Raw genomic sequence first — 19,532 nt, 5'->3', positions numbered from 1 at the left:
ACTTACTCGCCACAACTGCCATGTCCCACTTTAGCCAATTCATGTAGGCTATAAGCGCTTTAAGAGTGGTTTCTTAGTTCCGATGGACACATAGTGCTCTTTCTCACACTGGCAGTTATTTCACTGCCAACTACTCTCGCACTGAAGGTTGTTGCACACAATGTTGCTTTGTATTGCACAGCGTTATTGTGTAAACAATATTGAATACCTGTGAAGCATTTTCTACTTGCTCTTGCACAGAAAGACATCCATTCTCTCGTCTGGAACGGATGGTACATTATTGGATCTCATGTTTATTTCAAGAGGCAGGCAGGAAAATGCAACAAAGAGCAGCATGTGCAAGGACCCAAACAGACACACACAGTCTACGTCTGCAATGACACCCTATTCCCTGTATAGTGCACTACTTTTGACCACAGCCCAATGTGGGCCCAAGTATTGCACTCTTTCGGAGGCACACGCACATAATACTGTCAGCATAATCAATTAGATCACTTTAAATTGGAGTCAGGCCCCGATTCAGACCACATAATTGACTTAGACCTCAGAAACGTTGTCTCATAAAAAATGTATAATTTTTTAATAAAATAATAATTAAGAACACAAATATCAATACCATCAAGTACTGAGGATATGACCAAACCAGTCACATGCAATCAGTTACGGAAGCATATGACACTATCATGATACTCAAACAGTCTTGTATGAAGTTATTACATCTCAGTAAGTCTGTTTATTGTTTGTCTATGATAATGCAGGCGTATGATCTTGAAAGTCTAGGTGAGCCTACAGTTGACCTTGAATGTGTAAGAGAAGGTTTTGTGGGTGGTGTGTGTATGTGTCTGGGTCTGTGTGTGTGGTTGAGGAACCCACCACAGGAATGTGAGGTGTGTGAAGCAAACAGCTGTGGGTTCGAAAACCGACAAGACCGCACTATGATGGATGTTATCTCACTATTTCCCCGCAGACATTCAGGCCTCCTCTCTCTCTCTCTCTCTCTCTCTCTCTCTCTCTCTCTCTCTCTCTCTCTCTCTCTCTCTCTCCTCTCCTCTCTATCTCATCGTCTTTCTCTCCCCCACTTCCTCATCTCCTTTCCCTCTCTCCCATTAAACAATACGTCTTAAATGTCTGAGGGGGAGACTGTGCTAATGGCCAACATTAGCTCCTTAATGAAATATACATTACACCATTACTGACGAGGGCTGGGGCTCCGTCGCTAAAGCACTGTGGGGCTAAAATAATAAAACATGCAGAATTCAATTTCCTGCAGAAGCCTTTTGGGTGTGTGTGTGTGTGTGTAGTAGTAGGGGGTGGGGGATATGTGTGTGTGCCAGGACTCTCCCACAGTTGACCCAACCACGCCTAAACGGAGATCCTCGCCAGTGACCATGAACGGGCGATCTGACACAGATCCTGCTCATACTCTCTGTCTCAGGATTTTCCGAGAATGTTGGACACATACATCGATAAATTACATGACATAAGCACTTGACATGGGAATTAAAACATCTTCATCCCCCAAAATGTATCAAATACCCTCTTTCATGTACATAGTCACAGACAATGACAACAGACAGACAGCTGAAGAGCACCCACTGGTGAACAGCCACAAATCTCCCTTTTAAGTTTACTTTCATCATTGCTTCAGTTATACAATAGCATGTCATTTGTTGCTGCTCATCAGCATGAGGGGCAATACTATATCTTGTTATGTCTTGTTATGTCATGACTTGTTGACATGAGGGGAAAATAACAGTCTGGTTGCTTCCATGTCTCCTTCCACGCAGCAACGCATCTCAACTCTTTGCAGGACATTGCGGGGTCCGATGTCTGGTCCTCTATGTACAGAGAAGAAACAGCCTATCTGCAGTGGAGGCACCTCTTCTCGACCTCGGGGGTTTTATTTACAGAAGGATGGCGTTTGCAGAAACCAATTGGGGAAAAACCCCACTGCCTGCTCGAATAGAGCCCTCAGACATTTACTGTAGACTACTTAGCCACAGTTTAAAATCCTTTGTGCCGATGGGAGAAGCATTCCCACTGCAAACCATTCTTAAAGTATCTTGAGCAGGAAGAAGGTGGTAGGTTAAGAGATGCATGAAAGAGTAGAAGTAGGCAGAAAGTAAGAGAGAGATAGAGAGAGCGAGAGGAGATGGGAGGGCACAAGGGAACAGTTGGGGAATCTTCTGATTGCCTTTAAAGAGTTTGATCGTAGCTTAAAACACACTTGAGGACAGGTGCATCAATAGACACACACGTACAGGCACACACTCATTCTCTCTTGTATTGTACAGCCATGTGCATGTACGCATACGCACACACGCCACGACACACACGCACACCCGCTCAGCCCAGGATGTCCAGGTAGACAGGAGAGGCTTTGGCTAGGTTTAGCAGTAGGCTGTGGATCTCCTTGATGTGGTGTCTCATGTGGGGCTCTCTCTGCCAGCACCCCAGCATCAGGTCGTACACCTCTTTGGGACAGGTGCGAGGCCGCTGCAGGACACGCCCCTGTGTAATGCACTCAATCACCTGTGTGTGGGGGGGGGGCAGATAAACAGGGTTAGTGTCAGAATGCCAGCCGATATGCCAGATTTAATTGTCTTTGCGTTTCTTACTCTCCAATCCTCTCCAGACCTACACATGTGCATTGGAGCTGTAGGCTTAGTCTAAAGCTTTGGAAAGCTTTACCAAAGTAGAGGATGTGAGGGTTTAGAATAAGATTCCAGCTAGGGAGTTAGGATGGAGCTAGCCCGGTAGTCTGTTCTGATTTCTTGCCACCTCCTCATGGAATTGTTATAGGCTAGGATGGAGGTAGAGTATGGTCAAAGAGTCAGGGTTAAGGTTCGGTGAGAGGTGAGACTGACCTCGTTGTTGGAGAGCTGGTACCAGGGCTGTTTGCCGTAGGTGAAGATCTCCCAGAGGACCACGCCCAGACTCCACACGTCACTCTCTGTGGTGAACTTCCTGTACATGATGCTCTCTGGAGGCATCCAGCGGATGGGCAGCATGGTGTGACCGCCCACCTACACCAACACCAACACAAACAGTCAGCCTGGACACTGTTCTGCTGTACACACCTTTTCTTTGAATGATACAGAAATGTTGTTTGCTGTGAAACTACTTAATTAGTCATGAATTAAATGGTCAAATGAAATGATCAAATGGTCATTAAACATTAACGACCTGCAAATTACTTGTTTATTTCTTTGGAATTCATTGAATCAAGTGCAACTAGGCTTCATTTGGTACCAAGTCACCAGTTGTGATGAATTCTTTAAAGTATACTGAACAAAAATATAAACGCAACATGTAAAGTGTTGATCCCAAGATAAATCATTCACCTCACAGGTGTGGCATATCAAGAAGCTTATTAAACAGCATGATCATTACACAGGTGCACCTTGTGCTGGGGACAATAAAAGGCCACTCTAATGATGTCCACATTGTGAGGGTAGGGTTATCGTATGGGCAGGCATACGAACAACGACCACAATTGCATTTTATCAATGGCTATTTGAATGCACAGAGATACCGTGATGAGATCCTGAGGCCTATTGTCGTGCCATTCATCCACCGCCATCACCCCATGTTTCAGCATGATAATGCATGGCCCCATGTCGCAAGGATCTGTACACAATTCCTGGAAGCAAACATTTGTCCTAGTTCTTTCATGGCCTCCATACTCAACAAACATGTCACCCGTTGAGCATGTTTGGGATGCTCTGAATCGACGTGTACGACAGTGTATTCCAGTTCCCGACAATATCCAGCAACTTTACACAGCTATTGAAGAAGAGTGGAACAACATTCCGCAGCCCACAATCAACAGCCTGATCAACTCTATGTGAAGGAGATGTGCCGCGCAGCATGAGGCAAATGGTGGTCACACTGACTGGTTTAATAGCATTATCCGTAATCATTGTAGCAAGTCTACATGAAAATGGCTAAAAAGCAACAAATCTGAAGTTTCGAAATGGCCGAGTCAAAGTCCAGACTTAATCCAAATTGAGATGTTGTGGCAGTTCTTGAAACAAGTATTTTATGCTTGAAAACCCACAAATGCCGCTGATCCCTCCCCAGTGACGTGAGAGACTAATCAACAACTACAGGAAGTGTTTGGTTGGAGTCATTGCAGCTAAAGGTGGCACAGCTAGTTTTTAAGTGTAAGGGGGCAATTACTTTTTCACACAGGGGCATTGGGTGTTGCATAACTTGGTTTATTAAATAAATGAAAGAAGTATGTCATTGTTGTGTTATTTGTTCACTCAGGTTCCATTTCTCTAATATTAGGTTTTGGTTGAAGATCTGATAACAGTAGCGAAAATGAGAAAGGGGGCAAATACTTTCCCACTGCACCGTATGAGTGAAGTTGTCTTTGAATACTTTGAAATACAAAAAGTGCTTTCATTTCTAAACGGTTCACCCGGTATGGATGAAAATACCCTGAAATTAAAGCTGGCAGTCTGCTCTTTAACCTCACAGTCATTTTCACTGTCCCAATCATTTTGGAGCTCACTATATATACTGTAGTTCTGAGCACTAAAAGGTTAAGTCGAGTTTGTTTAATGTCTTGCTGTAGCAAGGCACATGGTTAATGCAACAAACAGGTAATCATCTAACAATAACCCATGTCATAAAATGCATTTCTGAAATGCAGTGCATTCAGAAAGTATTCAGACCCCTTCACTTAAGTGACAGCCTTTCCCCTCATCAATCTACACACAATATCTCATTTACATAAGTATTCAAGACCCTTTACTTAATACTTTGTTGAAGCAATGTTTAGCAGCGATTACAGCCTCAAATCTTCTTGGGTATGGTACTACAAACGTGGCACACCTGTATTTGGGCAGTTTCTCCCATTCTTCTCTGCAGATCCTCTCAAGCTCTGTCAGGTTGGATGGGGAGTGTCACTGAACAGCTATTTTCAGGTCGTTCAGGTCTCTCCAGAAATGGTCAATCGGATTCAAGGCCGCGCTCTAGCTGGGCCACCCAAGGACATTCAGAGACTTGTCCCGAAGAAACTCCTGCGTTGTCTTGGTTGTGTGCTTAGCATTGTTGTCCTGTTGGAAGGTGAACCTTCGCCCCAGGCTGAGGTCCTGAGCGCTCTGGAGCAGGTTATCATCAAGGATTTCTCTCTACGTTGCTCTGTTCAACTTTACCCCCGATCCTGACTAGTCTCTCAGTCACTGCTGCTGAAAAACCTCCCCACAGCATGATGCTGCGACCACCATGCTTCACCGTAGGGATGGTATTGGTCAGGTGATGAGTGGTGCCTGGTTACTTCCAGACGTGATGCTTGGCATTCATCAGACCAGAGAATCTTGTTTCTCATGGTCTGAGAGTCCTTTAAGTGGCTTTTGGCAAACTCTAAGCGGGCTGTCATGTGCCTTTTACTGAGGAGTGCCTTCTGTCTGGCCACTCTACCATAAAGGCCTGATTGGTGGATAGCTGCAGAGATGGTTGTCATTCTGGAAGGTTTGCCATCTCAAAAGAGGAACTATGGAGCTCTGTCAGAGTCACCTCCCTGACCAAGGCCCTTCTCCCCCGATTGCTCAGTTTGGCCCGTTGGCCAGCTCTAGGAAGAGCCTTGGTGGTTCCAAACTTCTTCCATTTAAGAAGGATGGAGGCCTCTGTGTTCTTGGGGACCTTCAATGCTGCAGAAATTGTATGGTACCCTTCCCCAGATCTCTGCCTCAATGCAATCCTGTCTCGGAGCTCAATGAACAATTCCTTTGACCTCAAGGCTTGGTTTTTGCTCTGACGTGGACTGGCAACGGTGGGACCTTATATAGACAGGTGTATGCCTTTTCAAATCATGTCCAATCAATTGAACTTACCACAGGGGGACTCCAATCAAGTTGTAGAAACCTCAAGGATGATCAATGGAAACAATAGTTAACTGAGTTGTAACTCCAGTTCTATGAATGAAGCGGAGCCCCATAGGGGAGCTCTGTTCCTCGTCGTTTACTCCGCTGCCTAGGCAGCGAGTAGCCTGAGAGAAAATGATGCACACATTTGTAGCCAATGGGAGTACAGGTGTCCCTATATAAGGGGATGCTTCCTCTCAATCAGCCTCTCAAAAATATTATCTTCAGCGAGACTGGGGGTTGGCAGGGCCTTAAGTCCTATGGGGCTCTGCTCCAATCATAGAACTGGAGTTACAGCTCCAGTAAATATCGTTCTATATCGTGGAGCTCCGCCACCATAGGGGAGCTCTGCACCTAGTGGTTTTAGGCGGAGTGCAATGCTCCAAAATGTACTCCCTGCCGAACCTAACACTTCCCACCTAATGAAAAGGTCTGGCCCAGCAATTGCGGCGATACAGTCCCACAGTACCGTAACACAATGTGTCACAATATACTGCGTCCTCAGTACAATCCTCCCTACTCAGCCTGGAGACACTGTCAATGGCTAGTGGGCAGATAACAGAATATGAGCCATACTAATCTGAACCAGCAGGTAGATGCTTAAGTATTCTGTCAATATGTCACGCTCTGACCATAGAGAGCTTTTTATTCTCTGTTGGTTAGGTCGGGGTGTGACTAGGGTGGGTCATCTAGGTGATTTATATTTCTATGTTGGCCTGGTATGGTTCCCAATCAGAGGCAGCTGTTTATCGTTGTCTCTGATTGGGGATCAAATTTAGGCCGCCATTTCTCCATTGTGTTTTGTGGGATCTTGTCTATGGATAGTTGCCTGTTAGCACTATTGTTAGCTTCACGGTTCGGTTGAGATTTATTGTTTGTTTTGCTGTGAGTTTCACTTAGTAATTAAAAGATGTGGAACCCAGTTCACGCTGCGCTTTGGTTCACTTATTATAACGAATGTGATAGATGATCCCACCAACAACGGAACAAGCAGCGTGCCTTGGAGGTAATGGCATCCTGGTCTTTGGAGGAGATTAGGGAGAGAACCTCCTAGACTTGGGACGACATAATGGCAGGAGAGAAGAGCCTGCCATGGAAGCAGGCGGAAGCAGCGAAGGAGGTACAGCGACGAAGTTGGGAGGAAGGCCACAAAAACCCCAAGAACATTTTTTGGGGATGCACATGGAGCAGTCGGCAGAGCCGAGGAGTGAACCAGAGCCAGTCTGGGAGAAGAAGGAGAATTTGGAGGAGAGAGAGATGGGAGTTGTTGAGTTGGTGGAGGATGCACCGATTTGGACTAAAGGAACGTGTTGTCAGCTTGGTGCCACCTGAGTCAGCTCCCCATACTCGTCATAAGAAGTGTGTTAAAGTTCCGGTACCATTGATGCCGGCTATACACACCAGGTCTCCAGTGGGTCTCCACAGCCCTGTGCATCCTGTGCCTGCTCCTCGCACTCTCCCTCAAGTGCGTGTCATATTGCACTTCCTAAGGCTTCCACTAGATGTCAACAATCTTTAGAACCTTGTTTCAAGCTTCTACTGTGAAGTGGGAGGGAATGAGAGCTGATTGAGTCATGGGTCTGCCAGAAGGCCATGTGCTCAGTCAGGCGCGTGCCCGTGAGAGTTAGCTCCGTTCCCTTTCATTTCTAAAGACAAAGGAATTCTCCAGTTGAAACATTATTGAAGATTTATGATAAAAACATCCTAAAGATTGATTATATACATAGTTTGACATTTTTTGGCTTTGTCTGGACCTAGGGCCTGCGCATTTGGATTACTGTACTAAATGCGCGTTCAAAAAGGAAATATTTTGACATAAATTATGGATATCATAAACTAACATTTATTGTGGAACTGGGATTCCTGTGAGTGCATTCTGATGAAGATCATCAAAGGTAAGTGAATATTTATAATGCTATTTCTGACTTTTGTTGACTCCATAACATGACGGGTATCTGTATTGCTGTACTCAGATTATTCCATGGTGTGCTTTTTCCGTAAAGCTTTTTTGAAACTGACACAGCGGTTGCATTAACCAGTTATGCATTAGGGGGCGCTATTAAACATTTTGGATGAAAAACGTTCCCATTTTAAACAAGATATTTTGTTGCGAAAAGATGCTCGACTATGCATATAATTGACAGCTTTGGAAAGAAAACACTCTGACGTTTCCAAAACTGCAAAGATATTGTCTGTGATGTTACAGGCAAAACCCAGATAAAAATCCAACCAGGAAGTGCCGCATTTTTTGAAACCGCCTCATGCCAATGACTCCTTATATGGCTGTTTTCCACGTATTCCCAAGGTGTCTACAGCATTGCGACGTCTTTTTAGTAATTTCCATTGAAGAATGGCCGTAAGGGACCATATATAGCATGTGGTCACATGGTGTCTTCCCACAGAAGATCTTGCGTAAAATACTGAGGTAGCCATTTTTCCAATCGCTTCTTATGAGAAACCAATTGCCTCGACGGATATATTATCGAATAAATATGTTAAAAACACCTTGAGGATGGATCCTAAATAACGTTTGCCGTGTTTCTGTCGATATTATGGAGCAAATTTTGAAAAACGTTTGGCGTTATAGTTGTAGCATTTTCCGGTCGATTTCTCAGCCAAGCATGATGAAGAAACGGGAGCTATTTCACCTACAAAAATAATATTTTTGGAAAAAAGGAACATTTGCTATCTAACTGGGAGTCTCCTGAGTGAAAGCATCTGAAGTTCTTCAAAGGTAAATGATTTAATTTGGTTGCTTTTCTTATTTTCGTAAAAATGTTGCCTGCTGCCAGCAGAGCTAGCATAGCATTATGCCATGATAAACTTACACAAATGCTTATCTAGCGTTGGCTGTAATGCATATTTTGAAAATCTGAGATGACAGTGTTGTTAACAAAAGGCTAAGCTTGTGTTTGAATATATTTATTTCATTTCATTTGCGGTTTTCATGAATAGGAAAAGTTTCTAGGGGTATATATGTCCGCTGCGTTATGCTAATGCATTTGAGGCTATGATTACGCTCCCGGATACGGGATTGCTCGTCGCAAGAAGTTTAAAAGAGAAACACCGGTGTGCTCATTGAGATGAATGACGTTGAGAATTGGAATTCGGTGGCGGGTTCGTCCTGAGTCTTTCTCTTCCCTTCTCTTCTCTTCTCTTATCGGCTTCTTCAGTCCATACAAAGTTAATGAAGATAATGGGAGGGTGATTGAGGGGAAGCATCCCCTAACATTTTTTTATTTGATTTATTTCACCTTTATTTCACCAGGTAGGCTAGTTGAGAACAAGTTCTCATTTGCAACTGCGACCTGGCCAAGATAAAGCATAGCAGTGTGAACAGACAACACAGAGTTACACATGGAGTAAACTATTAACAAGTCAATAACACAGTAGAAAAAAAAGAGAGTCGATATACATTGTGTGCAAAAGGCATGAGGAGGTAAGCGAATAATTACAATTTTGCAGATTAACACTGGAGTGATAAATGATCAGATGATCATGTACAGGTAGAGATATTGGTGTGCAAAAGAGCAGAAAAGTAAATATAAACAGTATGGCGATGAGGTAGGTAAAATTGGGTGGGCTATTTACCGATAGACTATGTACAGCTGCAGCGATCGGTTAGCTGCTCAGATAGCAGATGTCGGAAGTTGGTGAGGGAAATAAAAGTCTCCAACTTCAGCGAATTTTTGCAATTCGTTCCAGTCACAGGCAGCAGAGAACTGAAAAGAAAGGCGGCCAAATGAGTGTTGGCTTTAGGGGTGATTGGTGAGATACACCTGCTGGAGCGCGTGCTACGGGTGGGTGTTGCCATCGTGACCAGTGAACTGAGATAAGGCGGAGCTTTACCTAGCATGGACTTGTAGATGACCTGGAGCCAGTGGGTCTGGCGACGAATATGTAGCGAGGGCTAGCCGACTAGAGCATACAGGTCGCGGTGGTGGGTGGTATAAGGTGCTTTAGTAACAAAATGGATGGCACTGTGATAAACTGCATCCAGTTTGCTGAGTAGAGTATTGGAAGCTATTTTGTAGATGACATCGCCAAAGTCGAGGATCGGTAGGATAGTTAGTTGTACTAGGGTAAGTTTGGCGGCGTGAGTGAAGGAGGCTTTGTTGCGGAATAGAAAGCCGACTCTAGATTTGATTTTTAGATTGGAGATGTTTGATATGAGTCTGGAAGGAGAGTTTACAGTCTAGCCAGACACCTAGGTACTTATAGATGTCCACATATTCTAGGTCGGAACCATCCAGGGTGGTGAAGCTAGTCGGGCGTGCGGGTGCAGGCAGCGAATGGTTGAAAAGCATGCATTTAGTTTTACTAACGTGTAAGAGCAGTTGGAGGCCATGGAAGGAGTGTTGTATGGCATTGAAGCTCGTTTGGAGGTTAGATAGCACAGTGTCCAAGGACGGACTGGAAGTATACAGAATGGTGTCGTCTGCGTAGAGGTGGATCAGGGAATCGCCCGCAGCAAGAGCAACATCATTGATATATACAGAGAAAAGAGTCGGCCCGAGAATTGAACCCTGTGGCACCCCCATAGAGACTGCCAGAGGACCGGACAGCATGCCCTCTGATTTGACACACTGAACTCTGTCTGCAACATAGGGACACCTGTACTCCCATTGGCTGCAGGTGTGTGCATAAGTTTCTCTCAGGCTATTTGCTGCCTAGGCAGAAGGGTAAACCACTAGGAGCAGAGCTCCCATATGGGTGGAGCTCCACGATATAGAACAGGATGCACCAGAGCTCACAAGTACAAGTCTCATAGCAAAGGGTTCGAATACCTATGTAAATAAGGTATTCTGTTTTTTATACCTTAATAGAAATATCTAAAAACCTGTTTTCGCATTGTCATTATGGAGTATTGTTTGTAGATTGATGAGGAAAACATTTAATTTAATGTATTTAGAATAAGACTAAAGTAACAAATGTGCAAAAAGTGAAGGGGTCTGAATACTTTCTGAATGGACTGTATGTCCCTGTCCCTCATGTGCAGTTACTCCCACTGTGCTTTAGTACAGGTGGACTTATTAATGCTTAGGACTGTAGCTCCAGTACAGTCATATCGTCCCAGACACTGCACGATACAGGAAACTGTTGTTGTCCACCGCTGTCTGCTGCCCACTCAGCCCTGCGTGGTCTCTTCTTCTCTCCTATCCGTCAGAGTAGCCTTTACTTTATCAGTCCATTAAAGCCAAGAGATAGTCATCCCCGGTATGTGTGTTTGTTTGTGTAAACCAATCTGGCTCCATCTCTAGTCCGCCTTCTCAAAGGCTCCCGACGCCTCCTCACCAAATAACTCACTGTAAGTGTTTTCACATAACTAAAACCCCACTTGAGTTTCCAAGTACAGTGTGTATGTTGCGATGGATTCATGGTCAAGAACAGTGTGGGGTTGAGGGCGAAGCCAACATCTAGTGAGTGTATTTATTTATCGTTGTTTGTTTTATCACATTGTAAAACGTGGAGTGGTTTGAAATATTAATGCTGTGCTCCTGATCTTAGTGACTGCAACTTTTTTACAGTTTCCTAGCAGCACTGTATGTTAGAGTGTGTTTGTGTGTGTTTCTGGGGTTGGAACAGGTTCAGGAAACAACCAAAAACTGGAAAATATTTTTACAAAAAATTGAGGAACAGAATCAGAACCGCGAATGAAAGTGATCTATAATGTTCTGGAACAGAAAAGTAATTTTAAAAGCATGGGAAGCGTTTAATAATGTTATTTTACATTCCTGGCCTTTTTTTTCCAGTCCCACAAAAAAAATGTAACAAAGCACCTATGCAAAGCCCTCAGTCTGTCACTCAGAAACTTAATCCAGTGTCTGCCTGCCAGTTGAAAATCCTGTGTAGACTACGAGCCCCTCCCCCTCTGACACAGAGCCTACTGACATTACAAGTGTAATTCAGAAATTAGGGAGGAAGATTTTTAATGAGAGAAGATTCGATTAACCTTTTCAATGCTAGTTAAGGATACTATAGTTATCACGTTTCACATCAAATTTATTAACTAAAAAAAGGTAAGACAGGTTTTGATTTCAATTCTGCTGCCGCTCTGCACACACAAACTGGTCCAATGTTGAGCCAACTTTTTGAAGTTCAAAGACATTCAAAGTTCCTTCATAGAAGCCGCTCCTCTGTAGTTATAATTCTGTGGGCCTAAATAAGATAATGCATGTCACAACAAAACAAGACGTCCAGTACTTCAAGCCAAGCCTAGTACTACACCCTCCTACAACCTCTCCCCACCTGCAAAATTGTGGTCAGATCTTGCACCCTACACTTGTCTGTCCAATGCTTGTAAATATCTTGCCGCTTCATAGCAAGCTGCTTTATCCTCACTGATTGGTGAATTAATTTCATGTCGAGCTAAATGTAAAACAATGTAGATTTATTTCAGAGGTTTAAAAAGGAACATAATTTAATGATATAAACTGTTTCTTTTTTGGAGCTTGAATCTAATAACTTTTTGCTGTTTTGCTATTTGCTATTTTGCTGGTCAGAACAGTGGAATGTAACGAAAAAATATTGGTTTGGTTCAGAACGAAATGCGACCTCAGTATGTACATGAGTGTATGTGTGTGCTTGTTTGTGTTTATGTCTGTGTGTGCGTTTGAGTGTTTCATTGTCAGGAAGCCCTTGATTAATTGTTCTTAACATCCTGGGTTCATCAAAAATTAAGAGAAGCAGTTTTACTGGCATGTTCAGACAGAGGGCCCAATGGTTTTTATAGCTCAATATTCTGAGTTGAGAAAATTCTCTCTCTCTCTCTCTCTCTCTCTCTCTCTCTCTCTCTCTCTCTCTCTCTCTCTCTCTCTCTCTCTCTCTCTCTCTCTCTCTCTCTCTCTCTCTCTCTCTCTCTCTCTCTCATAAATAACTAACTCACCGCTAGTCTGGGCAAGAATTGTGAGTTTAGTGTAGTGAGTTTAGTGTAGTGACCTCAGAGGCCGTGGTATCCATGGCAATGAGGCAGGTTTGAAACTGTGCTTATGGGAGGCTTTAGGCTGGCTGTGTGGGAGGAGCTTCACTATGAGACTCCTCCCCCTCCTTTTTTAAGGGGGTACATCAGCTTTAATATTGCAGATAGATTGTAACTTCCATCAATGTAATTGCCTGCATCACTTCCAATCACCCATAAAATATGTTTTTTCAAATATATACAGTACCAGTCAAAAGTTTGGACACACCTACTCATTCAAGGGTTTTTCTTTATTTTTACTATTTTCTGCATTGTAAAATAATAGTGAAGACATCAAAACTATGAAATAACATATATTAACCAAACAAGTGTTTCCAACAGTATTGAAGGAGCTATGCTGAGCACTTGTTGGCTGCTTTTTCTTCACTCTGTGGTCCAACTCATCCCAAACCATCTCAATTGGGTTGAGGTCGGTGGATTGTGGAGGCTAGGACATCTGATGCAGCACTCCATCACTCTCCTTCTTGGTCAAATAGCCCTTACACAGCCTGTAGGTGTGTTGGGTCATTGTCCTGCTGAAAAACAAATGATACTCCCACTAAGCACAAACCACATGGGATGGTGTATTGTTGCAGAATGCTGTGGTAGCCATGCTGGTTAAGTGGGCCTTGAAATCTAAATTAATCACTCACAGTGTCACCATCAAAGCACCCTCACACCATCAAATCACCTCCATGCTTCACGGTGGGAACTACAAATGGAGAGATCACCCGTTCACCTATTCTGCGTCTTACAAAGACACGGTGGTTGAAACAAAAAAAATGCAAATCTGGACTCATCAGACCAAAGGACAGATTTCTCTTCTTCTTATTGGTGTCCTTTAGTAGTGGTTTCTTTGCAGCAATTCGACAATGAAGCTGTGATTCACACAGTCTCCTCTGAACAATTGATGTTGAGATGTGTCTGTTACTTGAACTATGTGAAACATTTATTTGGGCTGCAATTTCTGAGGCTGATAACTCCAGTGAAAGTATCCTCTGCAGCAGAGGAAGTTCTGGGTCTTCCTTTACTGTGGTGGGCCTCATGAGAGCCAGTTTCATCATAGCGCTTGATGGTTTTTGCGACTGCACTTGAAGAAACTTTCAAAGTTCTTGAAATATACTGGATTGACTGACCTAAATGCCTGGACTGATGGACTGTAATTTCTCTTTGCTTATTTGAGCTGTTCTTGCCATAATATTGTATTTTAACAAATAGGGCTATCTTCTGTATACCACCCCTACCTGATCACAACACAACTGATTGGCTCAAACACATTGAGAAGGAAAGAAATTCAACAAATTAACTTTTAACAAGGCACACCTGTTAATTGAAAAGCATTCCAGGTGACTATCTCATGAAGCTGGTTGAGAGAATGCCAAGAGTGTGCAAACCTGTCATCATATATTTAGATTTGTTTAACACTTTGTTTGGTTACGACATAATATAATATAATAATAATATATGCCATTTAGCAGACGCTTTTATCCAAAGCGACTTACAGTCATGTGTGCATACATTCTACGTATGGGTGGTCCCGGGAATCGAACCCACTACCCTGGCGTTACAAGCGCCATGCTCTACCAACTGAGCTACAGAAGGACCACAGACATGATTCCATATGTGTTATTTCATAGTTTTGATATCTTCACTATTATTCGACAATGTAGAAAATAGTACAAATAAAGAAAAACCCTTGAATGAGTAGGTTTGTCCAAACTTTTGACTGGTACTGTATACAGTGCCTTGCAAAAGTATTCATCCCCTTTGGCATTTTTCCTATTTTGTTGCATTACAACCTGTAATTTAAATAGATTTTTATTTGCATATTATGTAATAGACATACAGAAAATAGGTCAAATTGGTGAAGTGAAATTAAAAAAGAACATATTTAGTAATGAAGCCCCTATAAATATAATAAATAAAATCTGGTGCAACCAATTATCTTCAGAAGTCACATCATTAGTTAAACATCTCTTGGATAGGGGGCAGTATTTTCACAACCGGATCAAAAGCGTGCCCAAAGTAAACTGATTTATTAGGGCCCATATTGCAGTTCCTATGGCTTCCACTAGATGTCAACAGTCTTTAGAAATTGGTCAATGTTTTTCTTTTGAGAAATTAAGAAGTAATTCTGTCCTTTGTACGTGTCACTCTGAAGGGCTCTAGTATTTTGGTGCGTGTGAACAGGAGCGTGCTTGTGTTATTTTTCTTTGGTATTGGAAACTGTTTATCCCGTCTTAGATTTGATCGATTATTTAAATTTTAGGATACCTGAGGTTGGATTAGGAATGTTGTTTGAAATGTTTGGACTAAGTTTACAGGTAACTTATTAGATACTTTGTATCTAATGTTGGAGAGTTTGAACCGGTGTATTTCTGAATCAAACGCGCCAAATAAATGGACATTTTGGGGATATAAAGAAGGAATTTATCGAACAAAACGACCACTCATTGTGTCCCTGAGGCATTTGGGATTGCAAAAAGAAGAAGATCTTCAAAGGTAAGGCATTTATTATATGGATATTTCTGACTTTTGCATCGCACCTGCCTTGTTGAAAAATTATTTTCATGTGTTTGTATGCGGGGTGCTGTCCTCAGATAATCGCATGGTGTGCTTTCGCCGTAAAGCCTTTTTGAAATCTGACACAGCGGCTGGATTAACAAGAAGTTAAGCTTTATTTTGATCTATTACACTTGTGATTTATGAAAGTTGAATATTGATATTTCTGTAGTTTGAATTTTGCACTCTGCAATTTCACAGGATGTTGGCCAGGTGGGACGCTATAAAGACCACCTGTGTGCAATCTAAGTGTCACATGATGTCAATATATATAACCTGTTCCGAATGGCCCTAGAGACTGCAACACCACTATGCAAGAGGCACCACCAAGCAAGCGGCACCATGAAGACCAAGGAGCTCTCCAAACAGGTCAGGGACAAAGTTGTGAAGAAATAGAGGTCAGGGTTGGGTTATAAAAAAAATCTGAAACTTTGAACATCCCACGGAGCACCATTAAATCCATTATGTTTATCATGGCATGCTAGGCTCTGCTGGCAGCAGGCAACATTTTCACGAAAATAAGAAAAGCAATCAAATTCAATCATTTACCTTTGAAGAACTTCGGATGTCTTCACTCAGGAGACTCCCAGTTAGATAGCAAATGTTCCTTTTTTTCCCAAAATATTATTTTTGTAGGCGAAATAGCTCCCGTTTGTTCATCATGCTTGGCTGAGAAATCGACCGGAAAATGTTATCACTACAACGCCAAACTTTTTTACAAATTAGCTCCATAATATTGACAGAAACAGAATCCATCCTCAAGGTGTTTTTAACAACCAAGAGCCGCCCTGACACTGAATTGGTGCAGTCTGTAAGGGTGAGGGGCCAGGGTGACTGTGGGTTCTGTGTGAAGCACGGTACCTGGTGAAACCCTATTGGAAGAAGGACCTCATTCTGAAAAGTGTCTGTGTGACCTTCTAAGTTATCCGCAGAAGTGGTGAATTCCAATTATTTTAAATGTGCTAGCCAGGTATGCCCTGGGTTTGGCCATTTAACATTAAAACATCTTGAATCTGTGTGAACTAGTTAAGACCATTCGTGACATAGTTTAATAAAGAAGGTTGCACCTGTAATAGTTTTCAAACATGTACCCCATTTTAGAAGTATTGAAAGATGTAAATGTATGAGTTGCATTATCCTATGAACTAATCATGAGATAGAAATAAGAAAATATCCCTACAGGTTAAAATATTGTTGAAAAACAATGAATTCATTAGGTATGTTTCAGAATAGCATTGTGTGACTGTGATTTGAGAGTTGTGTGAATATGGAAATGAGTCTTAATCTGACGTTTGGATAGTAACATATAGAAATATGCTTACTCAGACGATTGAAATTTGGATAATAGACATTTATATAACTTTATCTTGGGGTTCTGTTCCTTCACCGCCCATCATAGAATATCACGGGGTGATATTGAGAACGGGATGATATTTTAGAAAGCAGCGGAAGGTCTATAGTTCCTGAGAGGCTTGATTTTGCCGTGGTCTCTGGGAGGTTAGAGAACCGTCGAGGATCCCATGACGGGCTGGTCATTGTCCGGGAAACAAAAGTTTTATACGGATTCTATGAATATATGAAAATATGATCAATTGTATGTGTGTATAATCGATTACTAGAGATTTGATGAAGTAATACTGGGAATATGATTATATACAATTTAAACCACCCATACGTAAACGTATGTAGGTTTTGAGTTGGTATCTTTAATGGATAATTTGATAAAGATGAGGTTTAAGCATTATTAAACGGTCTACAATGTATTGGCAATTGTCTCAGGAACTGATTGGTGTGTCCACTTTTGGTTAATTTACCCTAACGATGTAACTATAAAACGCTTATTGGATTTTCTACGTCCGGGTGCTACATTTGAAATACAACTGCCCTTAAGGCCTGAAAATGTGTTTAAATGTTTCTACCTAGTATGAGAGGAGTTGATGGGTTTATTGAATAAACCTTTTTCCATAAAGTTAGTGTGAATTAAGATGGAATCTCAACGTAATTTATAATGTTGTACAAAGCCTAGGGTATCCATCAAACAAATGATCATTTGCGTGATAAATGTGATGTAGTAAAGTCATTTAAATACGTTGCATGAGAAAACAATCTACTTTTATTAAAAGCGCAAGATTTGTTTCCTCGTCAATGAATGTCAATTTAACTCTTTGCTAATCTATTCCTTTGGCATGTGAGAATCTCGCCGGAGAAACGCTTGGACCTTAGATTAAGGCTATTTTCTGGGAATTGTGACGTTATTATGTGCCTGTTTTTACGACTACAGACAATTGTAAATTGGGTTATTTGCAGTGTTTCTTCGTAATTTCTAGAAATCTTTGTAATTTCTAGAAAATGTAAAGGTTCTAGATTTGGGGTGGCAGGTTTGAGCGTTAGACCAGTAACCAAAAGGTTGCAAGATTGAATCCCCGAGCTGACAAGGTAAAAAATCTGTTGTTCTGCCCCTGAACAAAGCAGTTAACCCACTGTGCCTAGGCAATCAGTGAAAGTAAGAATTTGTTCTTAACTGACTTGCTTAGTTAAATAAATGTAAACATAAAATGTCAATAGCATTGGGTCTATGGTATTGACTACAATCTGAGTTTCTGATTGAATTTGCCAGGAAAGATACGGCCACCAGTGTTTGCTTAAGATATAAGCTGAACGTTTTAACAGCTTGCTTGGTTCAAATTGAAAGACTAATTCATTCAACATAAATAGAGAGGTGATTTCGATGTAATACGTTGTCTGTTGCCTAAATGGTCTGATGGAATAACATATTGAGAATTGAGTTGTATTTAAATAACTGAATCAAAGAAGAGACAGTTACCTAAATCGAATAAATTCAAATAATGGTGGATAGATAATTGCGATAGAGTTGTGCCCAACAAATTGTCATTTATTTCTTCTTATGGATTGACTGATGTATTTTATACATTTGGCGCATTACATGTTATTTTTAAAGTCTTGGAGATTTCATAAATGTGAAGCTGAAAGAGAAGAGAAAGTTGTCAAGTTTGTTTTTAATCTTATGATAGAGGTAAGCGCAGAACGTTGTTTGAGTAGGAGGATGCAGAGGACAATCTCCAAACACCCCACAGGGCCGAAAGAGTGGGATGCCTTGTCAGGACACGGAGAAGGCGAGTGGGAAAGCTGCTGTTACCGTCAATACTACTCACCAAAGTGCAATCATTGGACAATAAATTAGATGAGGTACGATCACAAATATATCCTACCAACTGGACATCAAAACTGTAATATCATATGTTTCACGGAATCGTGGCTGAATGCGACTTGGCTATTCAGCTAGTGGGATATACGATGCACCGGTAAGATAGAACAACACACTCCAAGACGAGATTGAATCATACTACACCGGATCTGACGCTCGTCTTATATGGCAGGGCTTGCAAACTATTACAGACTACAAAGGGAAGCACAGCTGCGAGCTGCCCAGTGACACGAGCCTACCAAACGGGCTAAAACACTTCTATGCTCGCTTCGAGGCAAGCAACACTGAGGCATGCATGAGAACATCAGCTGTTCCGGATGACTGTGTGATCACGCTCTCCGTAGCCGACGTGAGTAAGACCTTTAAACAGATCAACATATACAAGGCTGCGGGGCCAGATGGATTACCAGGATGTGTGCTCCGGGCATGTGCTGAACAACTGGCAGGTGTCTTCACTGATATTTTCAACATGTCCCTGATTGAGTCTGTAATACCAACATGTTTCAAGCAGACCACCATAGTCCCTGTGCCCAAGGACACAAAGACAACCTGCCTAAATGACTACAGACCCGTAGCACTCACGTCCGTAGCCATGAAGTGCTTTGAAAGGTTGGTAATGGCTCACATCAACACCATTATCCCAGAAACCCTAGACCCACTCCAATTTGCATACCGCCCAAAGAGATCCACAGATGATGCAATCTCTATTGCACTCCACAATGCACTTTCCCACCTGGACAACAGGAACACTTATGTGAGAATGCTGTTCATTGACTACAGCTCAGCGTTCAAAACCATAGTGACCTCAAAGCTCATCACTAAGGTAAGGATCCTGGGACTAAACACCCCCCTCTGCAACTGGATCCTGGACATCCTGAAGGGCCACACCCAGGTGGTGAGGGTAGGTAGCAGC

At 42.2% G+C, this 19,532-nt stretch overlaps 1 protein-coding gene across 3 annotated transcripts in view; it reads right to left on the bottom strand.

Moving 5' to 3' along the window:
- Nucleotides 1-556: 556 nt before the first annotated feature.
- Nucleotides 557-19,532, bottom strand: part of LOC124036057 (BDNF/NT-3 growth factors receptor-like) — a 95,924-nt gene continuing 76,948 nt past the window's right edge. For all 3 annotated transcript variants that reach the window (XM_046350174.1, XM_046350172.1, XM_046350173.1), the window contains 2 exons: nt 2,868-3,026; nt 557-2,532 (listed from right to left, as the gene is read on the bottom strand). In XM_046350174.1, the coding sequence (XP_046206130.1) occupies nt 2,347-2,532; nt 2,868-3,026 (345 nt within the window). In that variant the 3' untranslated portion in view covers nt 557-2,346. The remainder of the gene's footprint in view (nt 2,533-2,867; nt 3,027-19,532) is intronic.

Source organism: Oncorhynchus gorbuscha, linkage group LG05 (assembly GCF_021184085.1).
Source record: "Oncorhynchus gorbuscha isolate QuinsamMale2020 ecotype Even-year linkage group LG05, OgorEven_v1.0, whole genome shotgun sequence".
Taxonomy (NCBI): domain Eukaryota; kingdom Metazoa; phylum Chordata; class Actinopteri; order Salmoniformes; family Salmonidae; genus Oncorhynchus; species Oncorhynchus gorbuscha.
This window is presented reverse-complemented; position numbering and strand designations above follow the sequence as displayed.